Here is a 21,554-nt window from a genome sequence, read left to right as displayed (position 1 = left end):
CGCCCACAGGATTGGTGGGAGGGTCAAGTGAGGCAAGTGCATGGCCTGCTAGAGTTCACAGAGTGCTCTCATGTGTGTGAACAGTCTTCTTTCTTTTCTCCTGTTTTTCAAAAAATTTTAACTTCCTTCTTTAAAGTGCATTTAGATGTATGTTATTTAATGCATGTAACACAGGTAAAAGTAGGCAGGCACCTAATTAGGTATCTAATTGCACAGACTCTTTTGTCAATGCCCTGCATTATAGCCATGTCTGTTATTATTTTTCCATTTTAGGAACATAATTGATATTTAAGTAAAAACTTTTATTAGATCTAACTTCTGTTTCAGCAGTTAGAAAATTCGTATTCATGCGACCTGTTAAAGGGATGTTCTTTAGATTGCCTTCTTATGTACTTATTTTCCAGCTTTGTCTTTATAGGATCTTCAATGACTTGCTGCTGTGGGAACCAACAGCCCCTTCACCAGTGGAGACGTTTGAAAACATTTCGTATGGAATTGGGCTGTCAGTAGCCAGTCAGCTGATCAATACCTTCAACAAGGATAGTTTCAGTCCATTCAAATCTACAGTTCACTATGGTAATATATCTTAAGTTTTTTTTGTTTTTTAAATATATTTTATTGATTTTTTTTACAGAGAGGAACAGGGGGGGATAGAGAGTTAGAAACATCAGTGAGAGAGAATCATCAATCAGCTGTGTCTTTCACACCCTCTACTGGGGATGTGCCCGGAACCAAGGTACATGCCCTTGACCAGAATTTAACCCGGGACCTTTCAGTCTGCAGGCCGATGCTCTATCCACTGAGCCAAACCGGTTTTGGCTTAAGTTTGTTTTGATGTCACTGCCTGGTTAGCAATAAAATAGTAACCTTTTCAGTTGATGGATTAAAAAAATCTTTCTTTGATGAAGTTTTTCATTTATATTTTTATATCTTTTAATAATTTATATTTCCCTACTTCTCTCTGTATATTGAGAATGTTGTTATTAATGATATTATCTTTATAGTGATAGTATATACATTGTCTGAAGTTCAGTGGTAAAATGAAAAAACATAGCATGTACATTTTTATTGTCATACCAGATTCTGAGTAAAAAGGAACAGGCTGTTAAAGAAATATCCTTATGATAATGTTCAGGTTGCTGTTTTTTTAAAGAAGCTGTCAGAACCATGTAATTGTGACCTTTATTTCTCACAGATGAGGAGAGCGGATCAGAGGAGGAGACTTTGCAGTATTTTTCTACTCTCGATCCCAACTATCGTTCCCGTAGGAAAAAAAAACTTGACTCTCAGAATAAGAACTCGCAGAGTTTTCTCTCCGTCCTTCTGAGTATTAATCACGGATTAGTGGCAGTGTTTACAGACGTAAAGGTAAATATTTACAAATATCAAGTGTTCCTTCAAGTGCACCTTACTTAAATCTGCCACGATGACACAGCCTGTAGTTGAGGGAGTTGGGAGTGGTTTCAGCCACTGAAGACGACCTGCCTTCTGAGGCAGGCATGATGACAGCGACTCTGAAAAGCTGCCATTCGTGCAGCTCAAAAGACACACGTTACATACACCTTCTTTTGGGAAGCATGCTTGTTCTGCTCCCGAGATGATAACTAGTAATCTGTCATTGTGACCGAGTATGGAGGACATGGGGTCGTTTGACAGAAGAGACCCCATTTAATTGTTCAGGTTTTCACACCATCATGTCAGATGGCTTAAGAGTCAGATCACTTGGCTGCAACCTGAGAGATTCTGTCCCAGGGTTTCTGCATTTAAATAATGACATCTGTGTTTTCCCATCTTTTTGTTAGCAAGATAACGGAGATATTTTGGAAAACAAGCATGGTGAATTCTGGTTAGAGTTCAGTAGTGGCACGTTATTTTGTGTTACAAAATATGAAGGTTTTGAAGACAAGCACTACATCTGCCTTCATTCCAGCACCTTCAGTCTGTACCACAAAGGTAGGACAAGTGTTAAGTACGTGTATGTTTCATTTCTGTTTAGACATGTTTGAATTTTGTTTAATGAAAATCTATTGAGATCACAGCTCTGATATTAGAAATTATTTCTGTGGGGTGTTCTGATTCCACTGGCAAAGTAATACTGTGAATTAGAAGTTGATTGATCTTTTTTGCAATCTTCCTATTTAATAAAAGGCTAATATGCAAATCGAATGACCTGTCGCTATGATGCCCACTGACCACCAGGGGGCAGATGTTCAAAGCAGGAGCTGCCTCCTGATGGTCAGTGTGCTCCCACAGGGGGAGTGCCCCTCAGCCAGAAGCTGGGTTTATGGCTGGCGAGCGCAGTGGTGGTGGCAGGAGCCTCTCCTGCCTCTGTGGCAGCACTAAGCAGCAGCCAGCCCAGTGGTAAGGAGCAGTGAGCAGGTGTGTGGTAAGGAAAGAGGGGTTCTGGACCGCAAGAGGGCGCAAACTGGGCTGAGGGACCGCCTCCCAAGTGCACGATTTTCATGCATCAGGCCTCTAGTATGATATAATTCACATGTCATATGCAATTCACCCATTTAAGGTATACATTTCTGTAGTGTTTAATATTTCACAGAGTTGTATAAACATAATCACAATAACCTTTAGAACATTTTCATTACCCCCAAAGGAAACTGTACCCTTTAGCTAGAACCCCAGAAGCTCCTATCTCCCCAACCTGAGCAACCACTACTCCACTTAGTCTGTATGGGTTTATTCCTGGTATATCCCTGATGTTAACTATGAATCGAGTCATACAATGTACTGTGACTGGTATGTTTTCAAGGTTTATCGAGGTGTATCAGTATTTCATTCATTTTATTGCCAAATGATACTCCATGTTGTGTATGTACCATATCTTATCTATTTTTGATCAGTTAATGGGACTTTGCATTCTTTATTCTCAAGCAGTATTTCCTTTTGGTAACAGACACAGAATTTACCATTCTTTGAGCACATTTCCTGTGTTCCCTTGTAAATAGACATGAGATGCTTGTACATTCTTAATGTTTACCAGATTTTTCCATTTAAATTGAATTATCCTAGCGTTTTAAATCCTAATTTTTTTTGAAGTTGGGAACTATCAGGCATAGGAACATTAGTAAGGGGGGATGGGTTATTAATGCCAAGTAGGTTCTTGCTCATTTTGCCTCCAGAATCATGTTGTATTCAGTGGAAGCTCATGGCTTTGTTTTCAGTTACAGAAGTCCGTGAACTAATTTCATGTAATCATTTTTATTTTTATTTTTATGTTTTCACTTCCCTTGGATGTAGGCATAGTGGATGGAGTGATTCTTCCTACAGAAGTACGGCTGCCCAGTGCCACGCGCCCACACTGGTTGGAGCCCACCATTTATTGCTCTGAAGAAAATGGCCTCAGCAGAGCTTCTTCAGAGGGGGTTGGAGGAGACACGTTGAATATGCTCTCTGCTGCTGTTAAAATACTGTCTGATAAGTCAGAGTCCAATACAAAGGTCTGTATTTTATACTTTTATACCGAGTACTTGCTGTTGGGTTGATTACTAGCTAAAATGCACAAAAGGCAACGCATGAATTTTGTTAGGAAGACTCCCGGTTTTGAACCAGAGGGTGTGCAGTGGTGAGTGTAACTCTCTGTGCTGCTGTTTAGGAATTCCTCATCGCCGTGGGGCTGAAAGGAGCCACTCTCCAGCACAGAGTCCTCCCTTCCGGGCTGAGCTGGCATGAGCAGGTAAGAGGCAGGAGGGTGGTAAGGAAATGCAACAGAAATGTGTGTTGCAGCAGTCTTTTTTATTTTATGTTGGCATATGTGTACCGAAAATTTCACAGACTACAAGTGTTCAGCTCAGTGAATTATCACAAAGCGAACACTCCCGCATAACCACCTTTTAGGTTGGGAAATAGAACATTGTCAGCACTTCAGAATGTGATTGATCTTTTACTTCAAAGTTTGGTCCCTAAACATTGCAAACATAGAATTATCTCTTACGCCATTAAGGGAAGCGATCCTTCATCCCAGGGCCTGTAGAGCGCCTGGCACATCTGTACTAATAAAAGGATAATATGTTAATCAGACTGGGAGACCTTCCAGACATTCTTCTGGACAGAGCTGCTGTGGCGGGGCTGAGGTAGAGGTGGTTAGGGGCCAAGTGGGGGGAGGGCAGTTGTGGGTGATCAGGCCATTCGGGGGCCATTGGGGGTGATCAGGCTGGTGGGGGGGCCAGTTGGGAGCTAGCAGGCCATCAGTGGGGGTTAGTTGGAGGCGATCAGGCCAGCAGGAGTAGGGGTGGGAGAGGGGGGTTTTGGGGGGTGAACAGGCCAGCACAGGAGGCAGCAGTTGGGGGCAAGCAGGCTGGCAGGCAGAGTGATTAGGGACAGGCAGGCAGGTGAACAGTTAGGACCCAGCAGTCCTGGATTGCAAGATGGATGTCTGACTGCCGGTTTAGGCCTGATCCACAAGGGGCCCCAGATTGCAGAGGGTGTAGGCTGGGTTGAGGAACACCCCCCACCCTGTGCATGAATTTCATGCACCAGGCCACTAGTGGATCATTAAAGGATGTGTTGACTTGCATGTATAGCCGTGTGTCCTGTAAGTGCCATAATTTCAGAATTATTCTGTAATTTCCAGTTTAATAATTGTATACGCTTAATGAAATATAGTTGATTATTTTTTCACAGGAAACTTTAGGTGAGAAGTTAACTCTATGTGAGAATAAAAAATAATGTACTGATTCTTGTTCATTTTTCTTAGAAGGGGGAATTTTTTTGCATGCTGGGAAAATTAATTATTTTAAACTTGAATGTTTTTCGAAGGCTTTTTTAATAAAAGCATATGGGAAATGAGATAGTCTACCTACCTATCTATGTATAGAAACGTGAGGAGATATTCTTTAGAATATCTATATCTACATCTGTTTATCCACATCTGTAAAGTGAGGGTAGAGAAATGGTTAGTATGAACACTGAACTAGCTGTAAGGGAGAGATTTAGCCTAACCTCCTGTTTTCTTAGATTAGAAGTCTGTAAGAAAAGATGTTAGTGAGAGGGACTGGTTTTCAGATTTGGCTAGGTATAAATTAAGGATAAAAAACGTCTCCTAGCAGTGGATTATTTAGAAAATCAGATGGAACAGTTTTAAGCAGTCTTTAGAAAAAAATTTTTTTTTCATGACTTGTTCCAAACAAAATAATGTGAAAGCAATTTATACATACTTTGTTAGTTTCTTTTTTAATTTCTTTATTTATTAAGGTATCACATATTTGTTCTCATTCCCCCATTCCAATCCCCACCCCAACCCAGTCATGCCCACACCCCCCCTATTTTCCTTGACCACTGGTTAGGCTCATATGTGTGCACACAAGTCCTTCGGTTGATCTCTCCCTTTTATCCCCACCCTCCCTCTGAGGTCCAACAGTCTGACCCATGGCTCCTTGTCTCTGGGTCTGTTCTTGTTCATCAGTCTATGTTGTTCACCATTTCCCCTAGATGAGTGAGGTCATGTTCTACTGGAAATATACTTACAAGAACCAAAAATGAGACAAGCAGTAATGGTTGTGCTGAAAGGCATATGAATCAGTCTGGAGTGAGTTTCTTTGTGGGCCACAAGTTCTTTTGAGATCCAATTTCAATGTCAAACAGTTCCTTATGTGTACATGTCAGCAATGTTAGTTTCATAAGATATGATTTTCCTAAGATTTCTGTAGCATTGCTGTTGTTGGATGGGCCTATTTACTTCAAATTCTAGTTTTGTAAATAATTTTTAAATGAAATTCTTCAAAATGATGATTTTTTTTCCTTTTAGAATTATGATTTTCCAATATATGGTTGCTTTCTGTGTGAGATATTTTGTATTACATTGATATTAATGATACCATATCAACACTTTTTTTTCTTCTAAAGCAGGGAATTTTATATTTTTGTGATTATAGATTTTATACTTCCTAAACATTGCTGATGAACCTGTTCTGGGATATAATCCTCCAACTTCGCTTACTACTTTTCATGTTCATCTCTGGAGCTGTGCACTTGATTATAGGTTAGTTTATAAATGGGGCAAAGTAAGATTTTATTTCAAATATGTACTAAGTTTTGGGGGAAATGCGTAATTCAGTAGAATTAAGGTTTAAAATACTCTTTACGGGGAGTTTCTGTTGTGGCAGCAGACTGATGCTCTGATGTTCCTTTTGGTGGTAGGCCTCTCTACTTGCCAATCCGCTCTCTTCTTACTGTTGAAACATTCAGCGTTTCCAGTAGTGTTGCCTTGGATAAATCGTCTTCCACACTCAGGTACCTTGTGAACTTCTCTGTACACTCACTGCAGCTGTTCAAAACATACTGACTGTGTTATCTAAACCCTCTGACTAGATCCTCAATTTTTTGTTAAAATCAGCGTTCTTTTACTAATAGTCATGTCCCTTTCCCCCATTTTCAGTTTTTTCTCAAATGATTCATCCTACCTTTTCTTTCTTTCTTTCTTTTTTTTTTTTTTGTTAATCCAAGGATATTTTTCCCACTGATTTTTAGAGAGAGTGGGAGAGAGGGAAAGACAGAGAATTATTGATGTGAGAGAAGCACATTGATGGATTGCCTCCTGCACAAGCCCTGACTAGGGCCCAGGCCAGGGAGGAGCCTGCAACCAGGGTACATGCCCTTGACCAGAATTGATCCTGGGATCCTTTGGTCCAAAGTCCGATGCTCTATCCACTGAGCCAAACTAGCTAGGGCTCATCCCACCTTTTCTGTTCACTACTCTCTTTCATTTTTAGGGAGGAAATAATTCTTGAGATTGTTAGTAGTTTAATTTTTAAAGTAGGTATATAAATTTCCCATGATACCTGGTACACTTCATTTTTATATTTTGAAACTTGTGCATTTAGACATCTATTTTAAAAAATTCAGAATTAATTTGAGCAGATGGTTTAATCTAATTTTTTTACACCATTTAAATATTTCTGGCACTGAGTTTTAAAAAGACATGATATGACATTTATAAGTTAGAAGCTGCATGTGACTTTGATGATATTTATGTCAGAAAGATTGATACAACTAACATATATAGTGATCAAGAGCATATATTTGAGGTTTGTGTTTTAGATATTGAGTTTATCTTTTTTCCCCCCTCAGAATAATCTTGGATGAAGCTGCTTTACATCTGTCTGACAAGTGTAACACTGTCACTGTAAATCTGAATAGAGGTAACAGTGAAAAAGCAAAATCTGGAATAGAGGAATGTTGTTGTTTTTTTAATTTTTTGTGTGTGACTATTTTAAAGCATTTAACTTTGGAAAAATGCCAGGGAACTAAGGATTTTATTAAATATCAGTTTGAAATTGTAATGTCCTTAAGTGCATCAAATTATATATTCTCTACTTAATATAAGACAAATTTCGTTTCTAACTAAAATAAGTTACAGGATTTTTGTAGAGTGAACTATATTTCTATTGCATTATAAATATTTGTAGCATTGCCTGCCATGAATTGTAGAGATGCTAGTTTTATTAGGTGTTGGGTCAGCATTTTTAAAAAGCTATTCTCAAACATATTGTTAATTCTTTTTTAAAACTTTAGATTATGTTCGTGTGATGGATATGGGGCTTTTAGAATTAACCATAACTGCAGTGAAGTCTGATTCTGATGGAGAGAAAGTAAGTTATTGAAATAATTGTAAGTTTTAGTTATCTTGTCTTTTATAGGAGGGACTGAAAGAGCATTGACTTTGCTGTAGAATTATTTTTTCACGTACCCTAATTTTGGAGAAAGTAGATGAAATATTTTAAAATAAAGACTGAGTTACTACAAGTACACATTTCCTTTGATAAGACAAATCGTTATATTTTATTTAATGTAAAACTATACCAAAAAGGAAACATTTCATCCTTTTTTCCCGTGCCGTGTCCAGACTGACTCACGCTTTGAGTTACATTGTTCCAGCGACGTTGTCCACATCAGAACGTGCTCAGACTCCTGTGCTGCTTTAATGAACCTCATTCAGTACATCGCAAGCTACGGCGACTTACACGCAGCCAACAAGGCGGAGGTGAAGCCAGGAGCCCCGCAGAGAAAGACCACGGTACAGTCGGCCACGCCGTTTGTCAGAATGAACTCCCTCTGCCCCGTGCCAGCCGCACGAGGGACCTGCTTACATCAGCAAGGCCTTCCCGGCAGGTGTGAGGCAGGAAAGAAACAGGATAGGGTCTGGAAAGGAGCTTCCATGGATTTTTTTTTGAAATCTATTCTACTGCTTGATATTGTTTGTTTCAGAACATTATTCATCTTCTCAACCAACATAACACTTTAAAAAAATATATATATATATTTTATTGATTTTTTACAGAGGAAGGGAGAGGGATAGAGAGCTAGAAACATCAATGAGAGAGAACATCGATCAGCTGCCTCCTGCACACCTCCTATTGGGGATGTGCCCGCAACCAAGGTACATGCCCTTGACCGGAATCGAACCCAGGATCCTTGAGTCCGCAGGCCAACGCTCTATCCACTGAGCCAAACCGGTTTCGGCTACATAACACTTTTTTAACTTTTTATTTTCACCTGTCCTGGGGAGAGAAATAAAACAGTTGTCATATAAGAGCTTATTATATGCAAGTATGTAAAAAGTAGTATGAGAAAACAGATTATTACCAGGAGACTTACAGCACTCACATAATATTATCTCCTGTGTTTGTTCTATTGAAAATGGGGTGTTATTGTAGATACTTTCTCAGTTGATTTCATTAACCCAGTGCGACACAGAGGTTAGAGATTATTGTCTGTGTTACAGGTGAATAAATAAGACCCAGAGAATTGAGGTAATTTGCCATAATTAGTAGCAGAAATGGCCACAAAACTTAGCTATTTTGGTTCAATGGGCCACCTCTTTGTCCTCTTTTATGTTCAGATTGACCAGTGTCCACTTTGTCTAGCTTTTATTTTTCACTGTTTGCACACCTCTTCTGTGAACAGAGTTCTCAGCACCCTTAGGTTAGGAGCCTCTAGAAGGGCGGGCTGGCATTCCTTCATTCAAGACCATCTCACACTCATTCGTGTTACACTGCTGCTTTGATTCCTTCCTGCTGCGCTGTTCTTACTGCTCATAAGTGACTTTCCACTCCCTCTCTACTGTTGACTCTTCATGGAAACATTCTCCAGTTCAAGAAAAGTTATTTTATTTATTTATTTATTTTTAAAATATATTTTATTGATTTTGTACAGAGAGGAAGGGAGAGAGATAGAAGCATCAATGAGAGAGAGTCATCGATCAGCTGCCTCTTGCACACCCCCTACTGGGGATATGCCCGCAACCAAGGTACATGCCCTTGACCGGAATCGAACCCGGGTCCCTACAGTCCCCAAGCCGATGCTCTATCCATTGAGCCAAACCAGTTTCGGCAAGAAAAGTTATTTTAAATTGTCCCTTTCACATCGGGTCTTTTCATTTTATTTTTATCTTTTACTTTTTTATTGAATTTATTGGGGTGATATTGGTTAATAACATTACATAGGTTTCAGGTGTGCCATTCTATAATACATCATCTGTATATTGTATTGTGTTCACCACCCCAAGTCAGATCTCCTTCATCACCATTTATCCCCCCTTACCCTCTTCTCCCCATCCCGTGCCCCTTCCCTCTGATTACTGCCATAGGATCTTTCCATTTTAGAGTCTCGCTCACATTTAAAAGCATGGTGTGGATTTAATGAATCCACAGCTCACAGACCGAAATGTTTCAGTATCAGAGCTGGAATTGAACTATGAAGCACCATTTGGGAGATTCCCTCTGTGTGTGTCCCCACTGCCCTGATGTACCTATTCATTCTAAGAAGTGAGCTGCGAGCCCCAACGGCTGTCTCGAAGCCCTGGCAGCCCTGGCAGCCCTGGCAGCCAGCAGGTTTGCCCAGACCAGACTCTGCAGAGCGAGACCCCCCACCCCCGCTTTATGGCACGTTCCTACCTCTCTCTCCTCCTGTGTTGCCTCTTCACGATCCCAGTTCCCTGGGCTGGTTTTGGGGTGGTGCCAGTAGTTGTTGGGGTGACGATGACACTAAAAACTTAAACTGGAGCTGCTGCTGGGCAGAATATTGAAAAGTATTAACCCATTACTGCTGTTTTTGTAAAATGTAGTGTATTTCTGGGGCAAAAGAATGTTAAATAGTTTGCTTTGTAGAGCGATTTCAGTTCTTTTTAATTAGTTTCTTTGACTGTAGGTAGATTTCGGTGGTCAGTCGTCCTCACGAGGCCCGGTACTTCCTGAAGCAGATCAGCAGATCTTACGAGATTTGATGAGCGATGCTATGGAGGAGATTGAAGTGCACCAGGCCAGTTCCTCCGTGAAGCCACAGCCTAACGGTAAGGCAGACGGGGTTTTCCTCTGGAAGCTCTGTGTTGTCCCCGAGGCTTACATTGTTTGTGTTCCTATAAGTTTTTCAGTGAGGAACTCCTTAAAGAGAAAACAAGTCTGAGTTTTGGTGGATGATTATTAGTCAGTCAGCTTTGTATATAGAGTGTCTAGTAGATAAACACTCGGTTAAAATGCTTATTTTTGTTACGTTGTTGTTGATGTTCCAGAGTGTGCCAAAACTGAACGCTGTAATCTTTCTGCCTAGGTGTTTTGGATGAAAAATGTCATATTCAGGAGCCATGTTGTTCAGACCTCTTCCTGTTTCCAGATGAGAGTGGGAATGTGTCCCAGGAGCCCGGCCCCACTCATGCCTCCTTCGCCCACCACTTGATCAGTGACCCAGTGCCAGGCGTGCCCGCTGAAAACGATGACTTTTGCATTCTCTTTGCACCAAAGGCAACTCTCCAGGTAATAAATTGATAGCATAATTGAGGCTTTAAGATAGCGCTAAAAGTTAAATTGATCAAAGGCCCAAAAAGATTCTTTAGATTTTAACTTCATTGTTCAGAATTACTTTGGTTTGTAACTTACTATTTATGCTATGTAAATGTTTGTTATGCTTTACTATTTCTGGGACACATCTCTCAAGGACTCAGAGAAGAATGCTCTATATTTGCAAAATCTCCTCCATATTTGAACTTCTAATTATGTACTTAATTGAACTACAGATGTCATGTGTAGTAAGGCTGGGAGTTTTGTGGCAGGAAGGGGTGCTGCACAGAGTTGCTAGTCCAAGACCTGGGAGAGGTCAGATGTGCTTTGTGTGAAGGCTGGGAGTTGGTTGTTATAATTTTCATGTTAGAGTCATGCTCACATTTAAAAAGCATGGTCTGTTTCTACTGACTCCACAGTTCACTAACCAAAATGGTTAGGCACTGGTGCTAGAATTGAACCCCATTCAAAATGCATCAATATTTAGTGCACATATGTTTTAAACTGCCTACTAATAACTTAGTAGGTGAGTGTATTTATTTGACTAAATTCTGGGGAATTAAAAAGTGAAAGCAGTCAAATTTATGATAATTCATTATGAGGAACATCATAATTTGGTTAGGATGTCGAAGTAGGTCAGATTTGGAATGCAGTATTGACTCTGAATTAAAGAACTATACACACACACACACACACACACACACACACACAATCTGCCTTTTTATTGCCAGTCACATAGTAAAAGCCAAATTATAGATTACTAGAGGCCTGGTGTACAAATTTGTGCATGGAGGGGAGCATCCCCTCAGCCCAGCCTGCACCCTCTCCAGTCCGGGACCCCTCAGGGGATGTCTGACTACCCTCTCACAATCTGGAACTGCTGGCTCCTAACTACTCACCTGTGTGCCTGCCTGATTGCCCCTAACTTCCCCCCTTGCTAGCCTGATCACCCCTAACCACCTCTTCCTGCCAGCCTGATCACCCCTAACTGTACCCCCTGCCGGCTTGGTTATCCCTAACTGTCTCAACCCCCCTCCTGCTGCCTTATTGCCCCATGCAGCCTGCTGCCTGCTGTTGGGTCATTAATGTTACTATGACAGTGTCCCAGGAAATTTGCATATTCCTCTATTATTAGTATAGAACACATGTGTCAAACACAAGGCCCGCGGGCCAAATCCAGCCCGCCAGGCCTTGCAATGTGGCCCGCACCGCGCTGTCATCACTGCACTCCGCTGTCAGTTTATGACATTGTCAGTTTGACTGTTCAGTAAACCATTCGGCCCGCGATTTAGGCTGGATTTTAGATTTTGGCCCCTTCTCTGATTGAGTTCGACACCCCTAGTATAGAAGATAAAAAATACTAAGGGGTACTTTGCATAGAACAGAGTCCACGTTATAGATAGTAATGCAAAATATCTTCTGTAATGATTAATGTCAGGACTATTATTCTGTTTTATGTATTGAAATCGCTAGAAAGGATGCAGATCAATATATCCCTTAGAGACAAGCAGCATAATCAGTGGTTTTTACTCGGCTAACACAGTATGTGTTACCTGTTTCTTTGTTCCAGGAGAAGGAAGAAGAGCCAGTTGTAAAAATAATGGCTGAGGATGCGATTGTGATAAGAGATAATTACTTCAGTCTGCCTGTTAAGAAGACAGACGCGAGCAGAGCCCCCTTGCACTTCCCCGTTCCCATCGTCCGGTACGTTGTTAAAGAAGTCTCCCTCGTTTGGCATCTTTACGGAGGAAAGGACTTTGGAGCAGCCCCTCCCACTTCTCCAGCTAAAAGCTACATGTAAGTTAAATCCATTTCTACTGGCAGGATTATCATTTGAAGAATTATTAATGAAGTAGTAGTAAAAATCTGCAATTTGTATTACTCTGTAAACGGTAGTGTTAGAGTTTTCCATTTTGTAAACTTAGGTGCAGTGTTTGTATATTTACCTAAATGTGGTGACTTAAGTGCTTTCTAGTCAGCAAAATTTTGGGGCACCTACCATGTGCCAGAACCTGTGTTAGGGGCACACTCACTAAAATGAGTGTGACCCGCCCCACCCTGGGTTCGAAATGGAGAGAGAGTTGTGTGAGCAACTGAGGGCAGTGAAGTGTGTGCATCAGGAGGTAGGGACCACGCATGCCAGCACCAGCTCAGACACAGCAGTGCCTGCTCCTGAATCCTTGATAAATGGGTGCATCAGCTGGTCGAGCTAGAGGACTACATAGAGGACTAGGGAGCGGGCAGGCATGCTCATGGGTGGGAGGAGAGAAAGGGTGCCAGGAGGTGGTAACCGTGGCACAGCAGTGCAGTGACTATTTCTATTTAAAGGTAATTCTTAAACACTTGGGAATTTACTGTAAGTCTTTTGTCTCTTCATTGGGATTTCTAGGACTTGTACTCTGACTGTCAGGGGTTTCTGAAGTGACCAGGAACTTGTAAGGAAGTCTCATTTCCAGGACTGTCCTGTGATGTGAGCACCAGCACCATAGCTAGGTTTCCCTGTTTAGCTAACAGACGACTGCCACCCGGGCAGTACAATAAAGTGCGTGTTCGCAGTCTCCGAAGTAGACCAGCTGTGCTTCTGCTTTATAGTCGTACAGTGTGTGGCAGAATTCTGGTGGCTGTGTATCGCACTCTGTTCAGCTTGTTATTTTTCCTGTGGTCACTCATTATCTTTCTTTGATATTCCTGTAACAGGATGTTTTTCTTTTTCAATTATAGCAGTCCCCACAGTTCACCTTCTCACACGCCCACGAGACATGGACGTAATATGGTATGTGGGGGCAAAGGAAGAAACCATGACTTTTTAATGGAAATACAGCTAAGCAAGGTAAGATGGCAGTTTGAAGGGAAAGTTCCACTGGAGTGGGAGCATTAGTGAGGGCTCATTAGTGCACCCCGTCCCCCCATGTGCAAGCATCAGAACCCCCGAGAGGGCTTGTTAAAACAGTTTGCTGGGCCCCAAAGTTTCTGCTTTGGTAGATCTGAGGTAGGGCCCATGAATATGAATTTTTAATGAGTTGTCAGGGGATTCTGATCCTGCTGCCCCAGGACCACGCTGGGAGCCATGCCTGGAGTCTCTGTCTGGGAAGGCCTGCATTGAGTAGCACACGTCAGGTCCTCTGTGGATGTCTAGATCTACACAGTAGGGCCAGGCCCCCAATGACTGTATGCATTTAATTCTGTCAGCTTGTTTGGGATGGTGCTGTCATATATTAGGGGGATTTAGGTGGAGATACAATGATGCCTATTCCATGTGTCTAATTGGATCCTTGCCTGCTTTGGAACTTCAACTCTGCTGCCATTGATTCCTTTTCAGAAAGTTTCCTAAGCGCAAGATGATAATTGTGTGTCTTATTCCTCTTGAGAGTTTGGCTTGGAAAGGAGAGGGATTTTGCCAAGGTCACATAGGAAATGTCAGTCAAGCTTATCCTTATGTGCTAGGGTACATACAGATTGGTACATAAGTGAGCAAATAAATGAAGGAACGAGGCACTATGAAAGTGGAATTGAAAGCTGAGAATTTAAATAAGATGAGTGACATTTTGCATTGCAAAGACAAAATCTAATTTAAATAAAATGTCAAGATGGCCCTGTGTTCCTTTGTCTGTGAAGGTGAAGTTTCAGCATGAAGTCTACCCGCCATGCAAGCCGGAGTGCGACCCCAGCCTCTTGGAGCACCCAGTCTCCCGGCAGGTGTTCCTTGTGCAGGACCTAGAGATTCGAGACCGGCTGGCCACGTCTCAGATGAATAAGTTCTTGTACCTGTATTGTAGCAAGGAAATGCCTCGCAAAGCTCATTCCAACATGGTAAGATTGCAAACCTGATATTTTGTTGTCTGAAGTCTAGAAAAGTGTTTTTATTATATATTAGAGGCCTGATGCACAAAATTTTTGTGTGTGGGGGCCCTCAGGCCAACCTGCACCCTCTCCCAATCCGGGACCCCTCAGGGGATTTCTGACCCTTTGCTCCTAACTGCCCACCTGCTCACTCCTAACCACCCGCCTGCTTGCTTCTTACTGCCCACCTGCTCATTTCTTACCACTTGACTTGCCCTCTCCTTACCACCCGCCTGCTCGCTCCTAGCCACTTGGTTGGCCGTTCCTTAGCGCTGCCGTGGAAGTGGGAGAGGCTCCCACCATCACTGCTGTGCCCGCCAGCCGTGAGCCCAGCTTCTGGCTGAGCATTGCTCTCACTGTGGCAGTGCACTGACCACCAGGGGCTCCTGCATTGAGTGTCTGTCCTCTGGTGGTCAGTGCGTGTCATAGTGACCAGTCATTCTGGTCATTCTGCCATAATGGTCCTGGGCTTCTATTATATAGATAACTGCAGAAGATTTAGATTGGGGAGAATTACTGGGTATCTTTACCCAATTTAATATGAAAACCCCTTTTAAATATGCTGCTTAAAGTTTTATGGTTTAAAGGTTATTTTGCTTGTCACTTCTAGGGTCCATTCACTAAAACCGTCAACATGAGGATAGCTGAGAGAAATCGGAAGTCCCTAGTGATTTGCACAGAGTAGTTAGGATTGCTTGAAGGGTTCAGATTTCTAACACTTTAAAAGGTGTAATGGAATAGAAATGATTAGTGAGGGCTCCCGGGAGAAAGCGCCGTGGAGCTGGCTCTGGGCCATGGACTGGGCTGAGCTCCGGGGCTGTAGCCTCCTGTGACTGCCCGGCAGCACCGTGTGCTCTTTTCTCTCTCAAAAGCATCCATATCTTTCAGATTCTTGAGGGAGGGTGTGACCCAGAAAAGTTTGATTCAGGCTTTAAGGAAAGAGGGTAAACAGTTCCACTTTCTGTTCTAGAAATATAATTTTTTTCCTTTCTTTTTTTAAAATGAGAGCAACATCTTAATCTCATTGGGGACATTCTCCCCCTTCTTTCTTGTAGTTGACGGTTAAAGCATTACATGTGCGCCCGGAGTCAGGCAGGTCACCTCAGGAGTGCTGCTTAAGAGTGTCACTGATGCCACTACGCCTCAATATCGACCAGGTACGTACGACACCCATAATCCATGGGACCACAGTAAGATACACATCCCGCATTCGGAATGAGAGACTTAAGAATCAAATGCCTTTTATTTAACGTCTTGAAAGTTGGATAATTAATATAGACTTCTGCTGGTAAAGAACAGGGCAGATTTATTAGGCTTTTGGAATCTGAACTGTTGGTGTGTAATCATTCTAGATGTTATCTCCGGTCTCCTCCTCAGGGTTTGCATGACATTGCCCTTGAACCTGCTTCTCATTCTAATTCTTATGAACACATTTCTAATTCAGACGTGCAGGTGTTCTCAGAGTCTTAAAGGAAGCCCTGAAATACGATCGAAAGATATAAAGGATTGTGTCTTACTCCAGCACCTGGAAGACAGTTCCTCTGCCCTGGGTGAAATGACAGATTAGTAAATTGGCACAGACAACAGAGATTTATGGAAAGACATACATTCACTTTCCCATATTCTAACAAGCATCCCATCAAATGATTTTAGGTTTTGCTTTGGGCCAAAATGCTGTCCAAAACATAGTTGGTGCCTCTTCTGCAGGCTTTATTCAAGGTATCCAAATATATAAAAATCCAGGGTCCGTAACCGACTGAGGCTCAACCGAACACCAGAAGTCAGTCCTGCAATTAGTGCTGTGGGTGCTCCAGGTCAGGCCCAGAGAGAGGCCTGAAGAGAGAGGCAGGGCCTGATCTGCAGCCTCCATGGCAGCTGTTGGTCAGCTATTGCCTCTCTCTCTCTCTTTTCTCTGGGCTTCTCCAGTAGCCATGCTTCTGTTTCTCTCAGGGCCTCCTGATCAGGCCCAGAGATAGGCCTAGAGACACTGACTAGTATAGAAACCGACCAATCAGAACCAAATCTGGGTGAACTGTGAGGAGCCAGTGGCTGCCTAGGAGGCAGAGCTTTTGATGCTAACTGGCATAGAAACCAACCAATCAGAACCAAATTGGCTGGCAGGGGAGGGCAGTGGGGGGTGAGATCAGGTCGGCAGGGGAAGGCCATTGTGGGGGAGATCAGGCCGGCAGGGGAGGGCAGTTGGGGGCAACCAGGCTGGCAGGGGAGGGGAATTGGGGGCAAGATCAGGCCGGCAGAGGAGAGCAGTTAGGGGGTAATCAGGCAGGCAGAGGCAGTTGGGGGTGAGATCAGGCCAGCAGGGGGCAAGATCAGCCAGTAGGGGATGGCAGTTGAGAGTGAAATCAAGCCAGCAAGGGAGGGCTGTTGGTGGGGAGGGAGATCAGGCCAGCAGGGGAAGGCAGTTGGGGGCAACCTGGCCAGAAGGGGAGGACAGTTAGGGGCAATCAGGCAGGCAGGCAGAGGGGTTAAGGGCAATCAGATAGGCAGGCAGGCAGGGAGCTGAGCGGTTAGGAGCCAGTGGTCCCACATTGCAAGAGGGATGTCCCACAGGGATTGGGCCTAAACTGGCAGTTGGACATCCCCCAAGGGGTTCCCCATTGGAGAGGGTGCAGGCTGGGCTGAGGGGATCCCCCTCTGTGCACGAATTTTGTGCACCAGGCAACTAGTCTATATATACAGTGGTGCCTCACACAACGAACTTAATTCGTTCCAGAAGCAAGCTTGTTATGCGAAAAGTTTGTTATGTGAAACGCGTTTTCCCATAACAATACATGTTAAAAAAAATAATTCATTCTGTAGCATAAAATATGCTAAGATGACATAAAAAAAATATAATAAGATGACATATTTTTATTTAGATACATCTAAAAACATAATTTTTTTTTTTAAAAAAACACACATTTTTTTAATTTTAAGACAGACTAAGTAGAGTCTACCGAATCTTGCACATCTTCATCCATTTTCTGCTTTTTGGCCGATGGTTTCATGAAAAACCTGTCCAAAGTTCGCTGTGCGAGGCGTTCGTTATGCGAGGCACCACTGTATAAAAGCCCAATATGCAAAGTGTCCCTTCAGGAGTTTGATGGGCTGGGAGTTCGATTGTTCGCTATGATGTGCACTGACCACTGGGGGGCAGCACGGAATGAAGAGAGGCCACAGCCATCAGCTAGAGACCCTGTCCATGCATGAATTTCATGCAGGGCCTCTAGTACGACAATATGATGCTTTGTAGTGGTGCAGTGTAGTAGAGAAGAGCATAGGTTGGAGTCAGACCTGGGTTTAAATATGAGCTCTCTTTTACCTGTTGTGTGGCATTGGCTAAGTTACTTAACTTCTCCAAGCCTCATTTTCTTCATTAATAAAATTGAAGAAATACTAATACAGTAGTAATACATGTAGCATCATTTTTTAAACAAAGGATTAAATGAGACTAGTGTAGGTAAAATGCTTAGTTTGGTGCCTTGCATAGATGGTGAAAGATCATATAACAACTGAAGAAAATAAATGGGGTTTTAAGAAGAATCTGCCGCCGAAATAAACCCTCCTTTTATTTTATTTTTATTTTTTTAATGTGTGTGTGTGTGTGTGTGTGTGTTTCAGAGAGGAAGGGAGAGGGAGAGAGAGATAGAAACATCAATGATGAGAGAGAACCATTGATCAGCTGCCTCCTGCATACCCCACACTAGGGTTTGAATCCACAACCTGGTCATGTGCCCTTGACTAGGATCAAGCCCAGGACCCTTCAGTACACAGGTCGACACTCTATCCATACTTAGCCAAACACTCCTTTAATACCTTATATTGGGGTGAGCTGAGGTTTGAACGTAGAGTATGTGCGGGATGGTAGCATTATTTGTTCACTTAATATTGACTGAGTAATGTTGATTTTTTTATTTAAGTAACGTATTTAGGAATAAGCTTAAATCATATTTATATTGTAAACCAAATATAGACATATCTTAGAAAAAATGTGAAACAGATGCTTAGCACAATTTTTCATTAATATTTATAGCTTCTGAGCTAGGTCAGACTTACCAAGGAGAACTTTAGATTTATGCTTTCTCATTATGAGAATAATACCTCTTGCTACCCATATTTTAATTTATCTATACATTGACTAGTAGGAATATGATGAAGTATTTATGGGAAATTTCATCTGTGGAAATCACATGTGAGCACGGATTTGAACAAGGTACATCTTTATGGCACGACTTCACTAGACTTAGCAAGTCCAGTTTTCTTTAATAGACTTTTCTCTTTAATATTGAGCTTAATTTCTTCTTTAGAGCTATAATGCATTATGATTTTAAAGTGGGCAAATATTAATCTTAGAGAAGACAGGGAAATAAATGCTCTAACTAAACTGAGGAGGAATGGGGAGTAATTCCCCAGGCTCTGAAGCCTGGGAAACAAAGCCATGCTACAAATATGTAAACCTCAGGGGGTATGTTAGTGATTAAAAAAACCTTCCTAGTTTGCAGCTTCTAAGATTGATACGCTGTATTTTGAGATAGCAAATGATCGTCTGATTAGAAAACCAAATATTTGTGTTCTTCATTATCAGTTGATGAATGATAATGCTTTGAGTAATATATATATATTTTTTTTACCAAGCATATCTCTTTTATTTATCTTCACTGACTCATAGTAAGTATGAAAGCAACACATTGTTTTCTCCTGTTTTTAAAAAGCTGCATTGCTGCCCTAGCCGGTTTTGCTCAGTGGATAGAGTGTTAGCATGTGGACTGAAGGGTCCCAGGTTCAATTCTGAGCAAAGGGCACATGCCCAGGTTGTGGGCTTGATCCCCAGTAGGGGATGTGCTGGAGGCAACTGATCAATAGTTCTCTCTCATCATTGATGTTTCTATCTCTCTCTCTTTCTCCCTTCCTCTCTGAAATCTATAATAATATATTTAAAAAATAAGAATAAAGCTGAAACTGGTTTGGCTCAGTGGATTGAGTGTCGGTCTGCGGACTGAAGGGTCCCAGGTTCGATTCCGGTCAAGGGCATGTACATTGGTTGCCAGCACATCCCCGGTGGGGAGTGTGCAAGAGGCAGCTGGTTGATGTTTCTCTCTCATCGATGTTTCTAGCTCTCTATCCTTTCTATCCTTCTCTCTTCCTCTCTGTAAAAAAATCAATAAAATGTATTTTTAAAAAATAAATAAATAAAAAGCTGCATTGCTGATGGAGTTCAATGCAATTGCCTCCAAAGCTCAGTGGTCCCATGGAGTAAGCAGGAAATAGGCAGATGGGGTGATCTCCATCTAGGGGGGTAAATAGATGATGAAGGTTATAGAGGTAGGCAGTTTGAGGTCCAAACTATGAAGGGCCCAGATTTCCTGACTCTTAGTCTAGTATTCATTTTAGTATTGTACCGCCTGGAAATCTGCTAATTAATTCCAAGTCATGCTGAATGCCAGCCTCGTCCCAGGTCCTGTACTAGGATGCCAGGGGTACAAAGATGAATAAACATCTTATTCCCAAAGGTCTCTGTGTGGTGTGGCGGGACCAACATAAACTATGACTTAGCACCTGTGGGGACTACAAGTGATAAAGGTCGGCTTAGGATGAGGTGTCTCAGCAGCAGAGGGCTCCAAGGTCAGGTGGGGGGTTGCGGGGCGGGAGGTGGGGTTGGAAGAGTGAGAGGTGATCAGGAAAGGCTGTCTGGGGGAGGGGACACTTGCTTGGGCCTTAAGGAATGCAATGGAGTGAGCCACATTAAGATCTTTGTGAAAGCACGAGGGCCTAATTGCAGTTCTGAGAGGAGAGGGAAGGTCTCCTCTGCAGGAAGGATAAGTAAATGCCCAGCTGAGGCTGCGATGCTGAACATGTGGCAGGACCAGTTCGCACATTCGTGGTTTTTCAGCGTCATTGCTTAATGGCCCGAGAACGACCTGAAAAGTAATTCTTTAACACTTTGTCATATTGCTCTATTAATATCTTCTATCATACGGCCTTAATGCTGGAAATACACATTTTGTAGTTCAAGTTTAGCTTAAATGAAAAAACAAATTTTTAAGTTTAGGAAATTGATTGTATTGAAGTATAGTTTGCATATAATAAATGCACAGAGCTTGACAAATATACACTTGAGTAACTGTGACACCAATTGAAACACTTTGTGTGCCCTACAAAGTCTGCTCATGTCCCTTTGTAGTCAGTGTCCACCACTCCAAAGCAACCGCTGACTTCATTTGCAGCACCACACACTAGCTACCATTCCACAGCTTGGTGTCAGTGGAATTGCATCTGGCTTCCTCCCCAACATTATGTCCGTGACATTCATGTAGGCTGTGTGCTACCATGTATATAGCAGTCTACTCATTTTTATTGCTGATCAGTATTTCGTTGTATGGGTATTCCACAGTTTGTTTCTTGATTTACTTATTGATTTACAGTGTAAATCTACACTCATCAACTGAGCCACCTGGCCTGGGCCTGTGTTGCTAGTTATAAAATTGGGTTGTTTGACTTATGAATTTTAGAGAGGTAGCATAAATAACTAAAAAAAAATTCTGAGGACATTTTAAAAGACTTGATTAGTATCCCTTTGTCTGGTGTTTTGTGCATTTGTAGTAAAAAATGGGTAAATCACTGTCCTTTAGTCTTATATTTTTAAAGAGCATATTTAAAGAGCATATAAATTTTCTCTGCTTTTTGAAGGCAGTCATATTTTAAAAAACATAGCATTAAAATATCCCCACCTAGTGGCCTAGGAATAAATTTCATGTATTATTAACTGTTTAATACTTAAGATATAGAGAGATATACACATATATAGTAATATGTAAGTATATGTATTGTAAATAATGTATAAAATATATGTGTAATGCATAATCTAATGAACAATGCATGAACCCACTACCCTACTGTAGAGCCAGAATGTTTCTATTTCCAGTACTGTTGAAC

The 21,554-nt window shown here is 42.0% G+C and overlaps 1 protein-coding gene across 2 annotated transcripts in view; it reads left to right on the top strand.

The window, feature by feature from the left end:
* ATG2B (autophagy related 2B) overlaps positions 1–21,554 on the top strand; it is a 68,243-nt gene that overhangs the window by 36,512 nt on the left and 10,177 nt on the right. For both annotated transcript variants that reach the window (XM_084898403.1, XM_084898402.1), the window contains exons 19-34: positions 419–576; positions 1,196–1,368; positions 1,803–1,953; positions 3,253–3,452; positions 3,608–3,688; positions 5,886–5,992; positions 6,151–6,243; positions 7,081–7,151; positions 7,525–7,601; positions 7,856–8,026; positions 10,159–10,300; positions 10,558–10,760; positions 12,355–12,581; positions 13,506–13,614; positions 14,400–14,594; positions 15,680–15,781. In XM_084898403.1, the coding sequence (XP_084754529.1) occupies positions 419–576; positions 1,196–1,368; positions 1,803–1,953; positions 3,253–3,452; positions 3,608–3,688; positions 5,886–5,992; positions 6,151–6,243; positions 7,081–7,151; positions 7,525–7,601; positions 7,856–8,026; positions 10,159–10,300; positions 10,558–10,760; positions 12,355–12,581; positions 13,506–13,614; positions 14,400–14,594; positions 15,680–15,781 (2,260 nt within the window). The remainder of the gene's footprint in view (positions 1–418; positions 577–1,195; positions 1,369–1,802; positions 1,954–3,252; positions 3,453–3,607; positions 3,689–5,885; positions 5,993–6,150; positions 6,244–7,080; positions 7,152–7,524; positions 7,602–7,855; positions 8,027–10,158; positions 10,301–10,557; positions 10,761–12,354; positions 12,582–13,505; positions 13,615–14,399; positions 14,595–15,679; positions 15,782–21,554) is intronic.

Source organism: Pipistrellus hanaki (assembly GCF_964339955.1).
Source record: "Pipistrellus hanaki genome assembly, chromosome: 1".
Classification (NCBI taxonomy): Eukaryota; Metazoa; Chordata; class Mammalia; order Chiroptera; family Vespertilionidae; genus Pipistrellus; species Pipistrellus hanaki.
The sequence above is the reverse complement of the archived record's forward strand: the minus strand, read 5'-3'. Positions and strand labels throughout refer to the sequence as shown.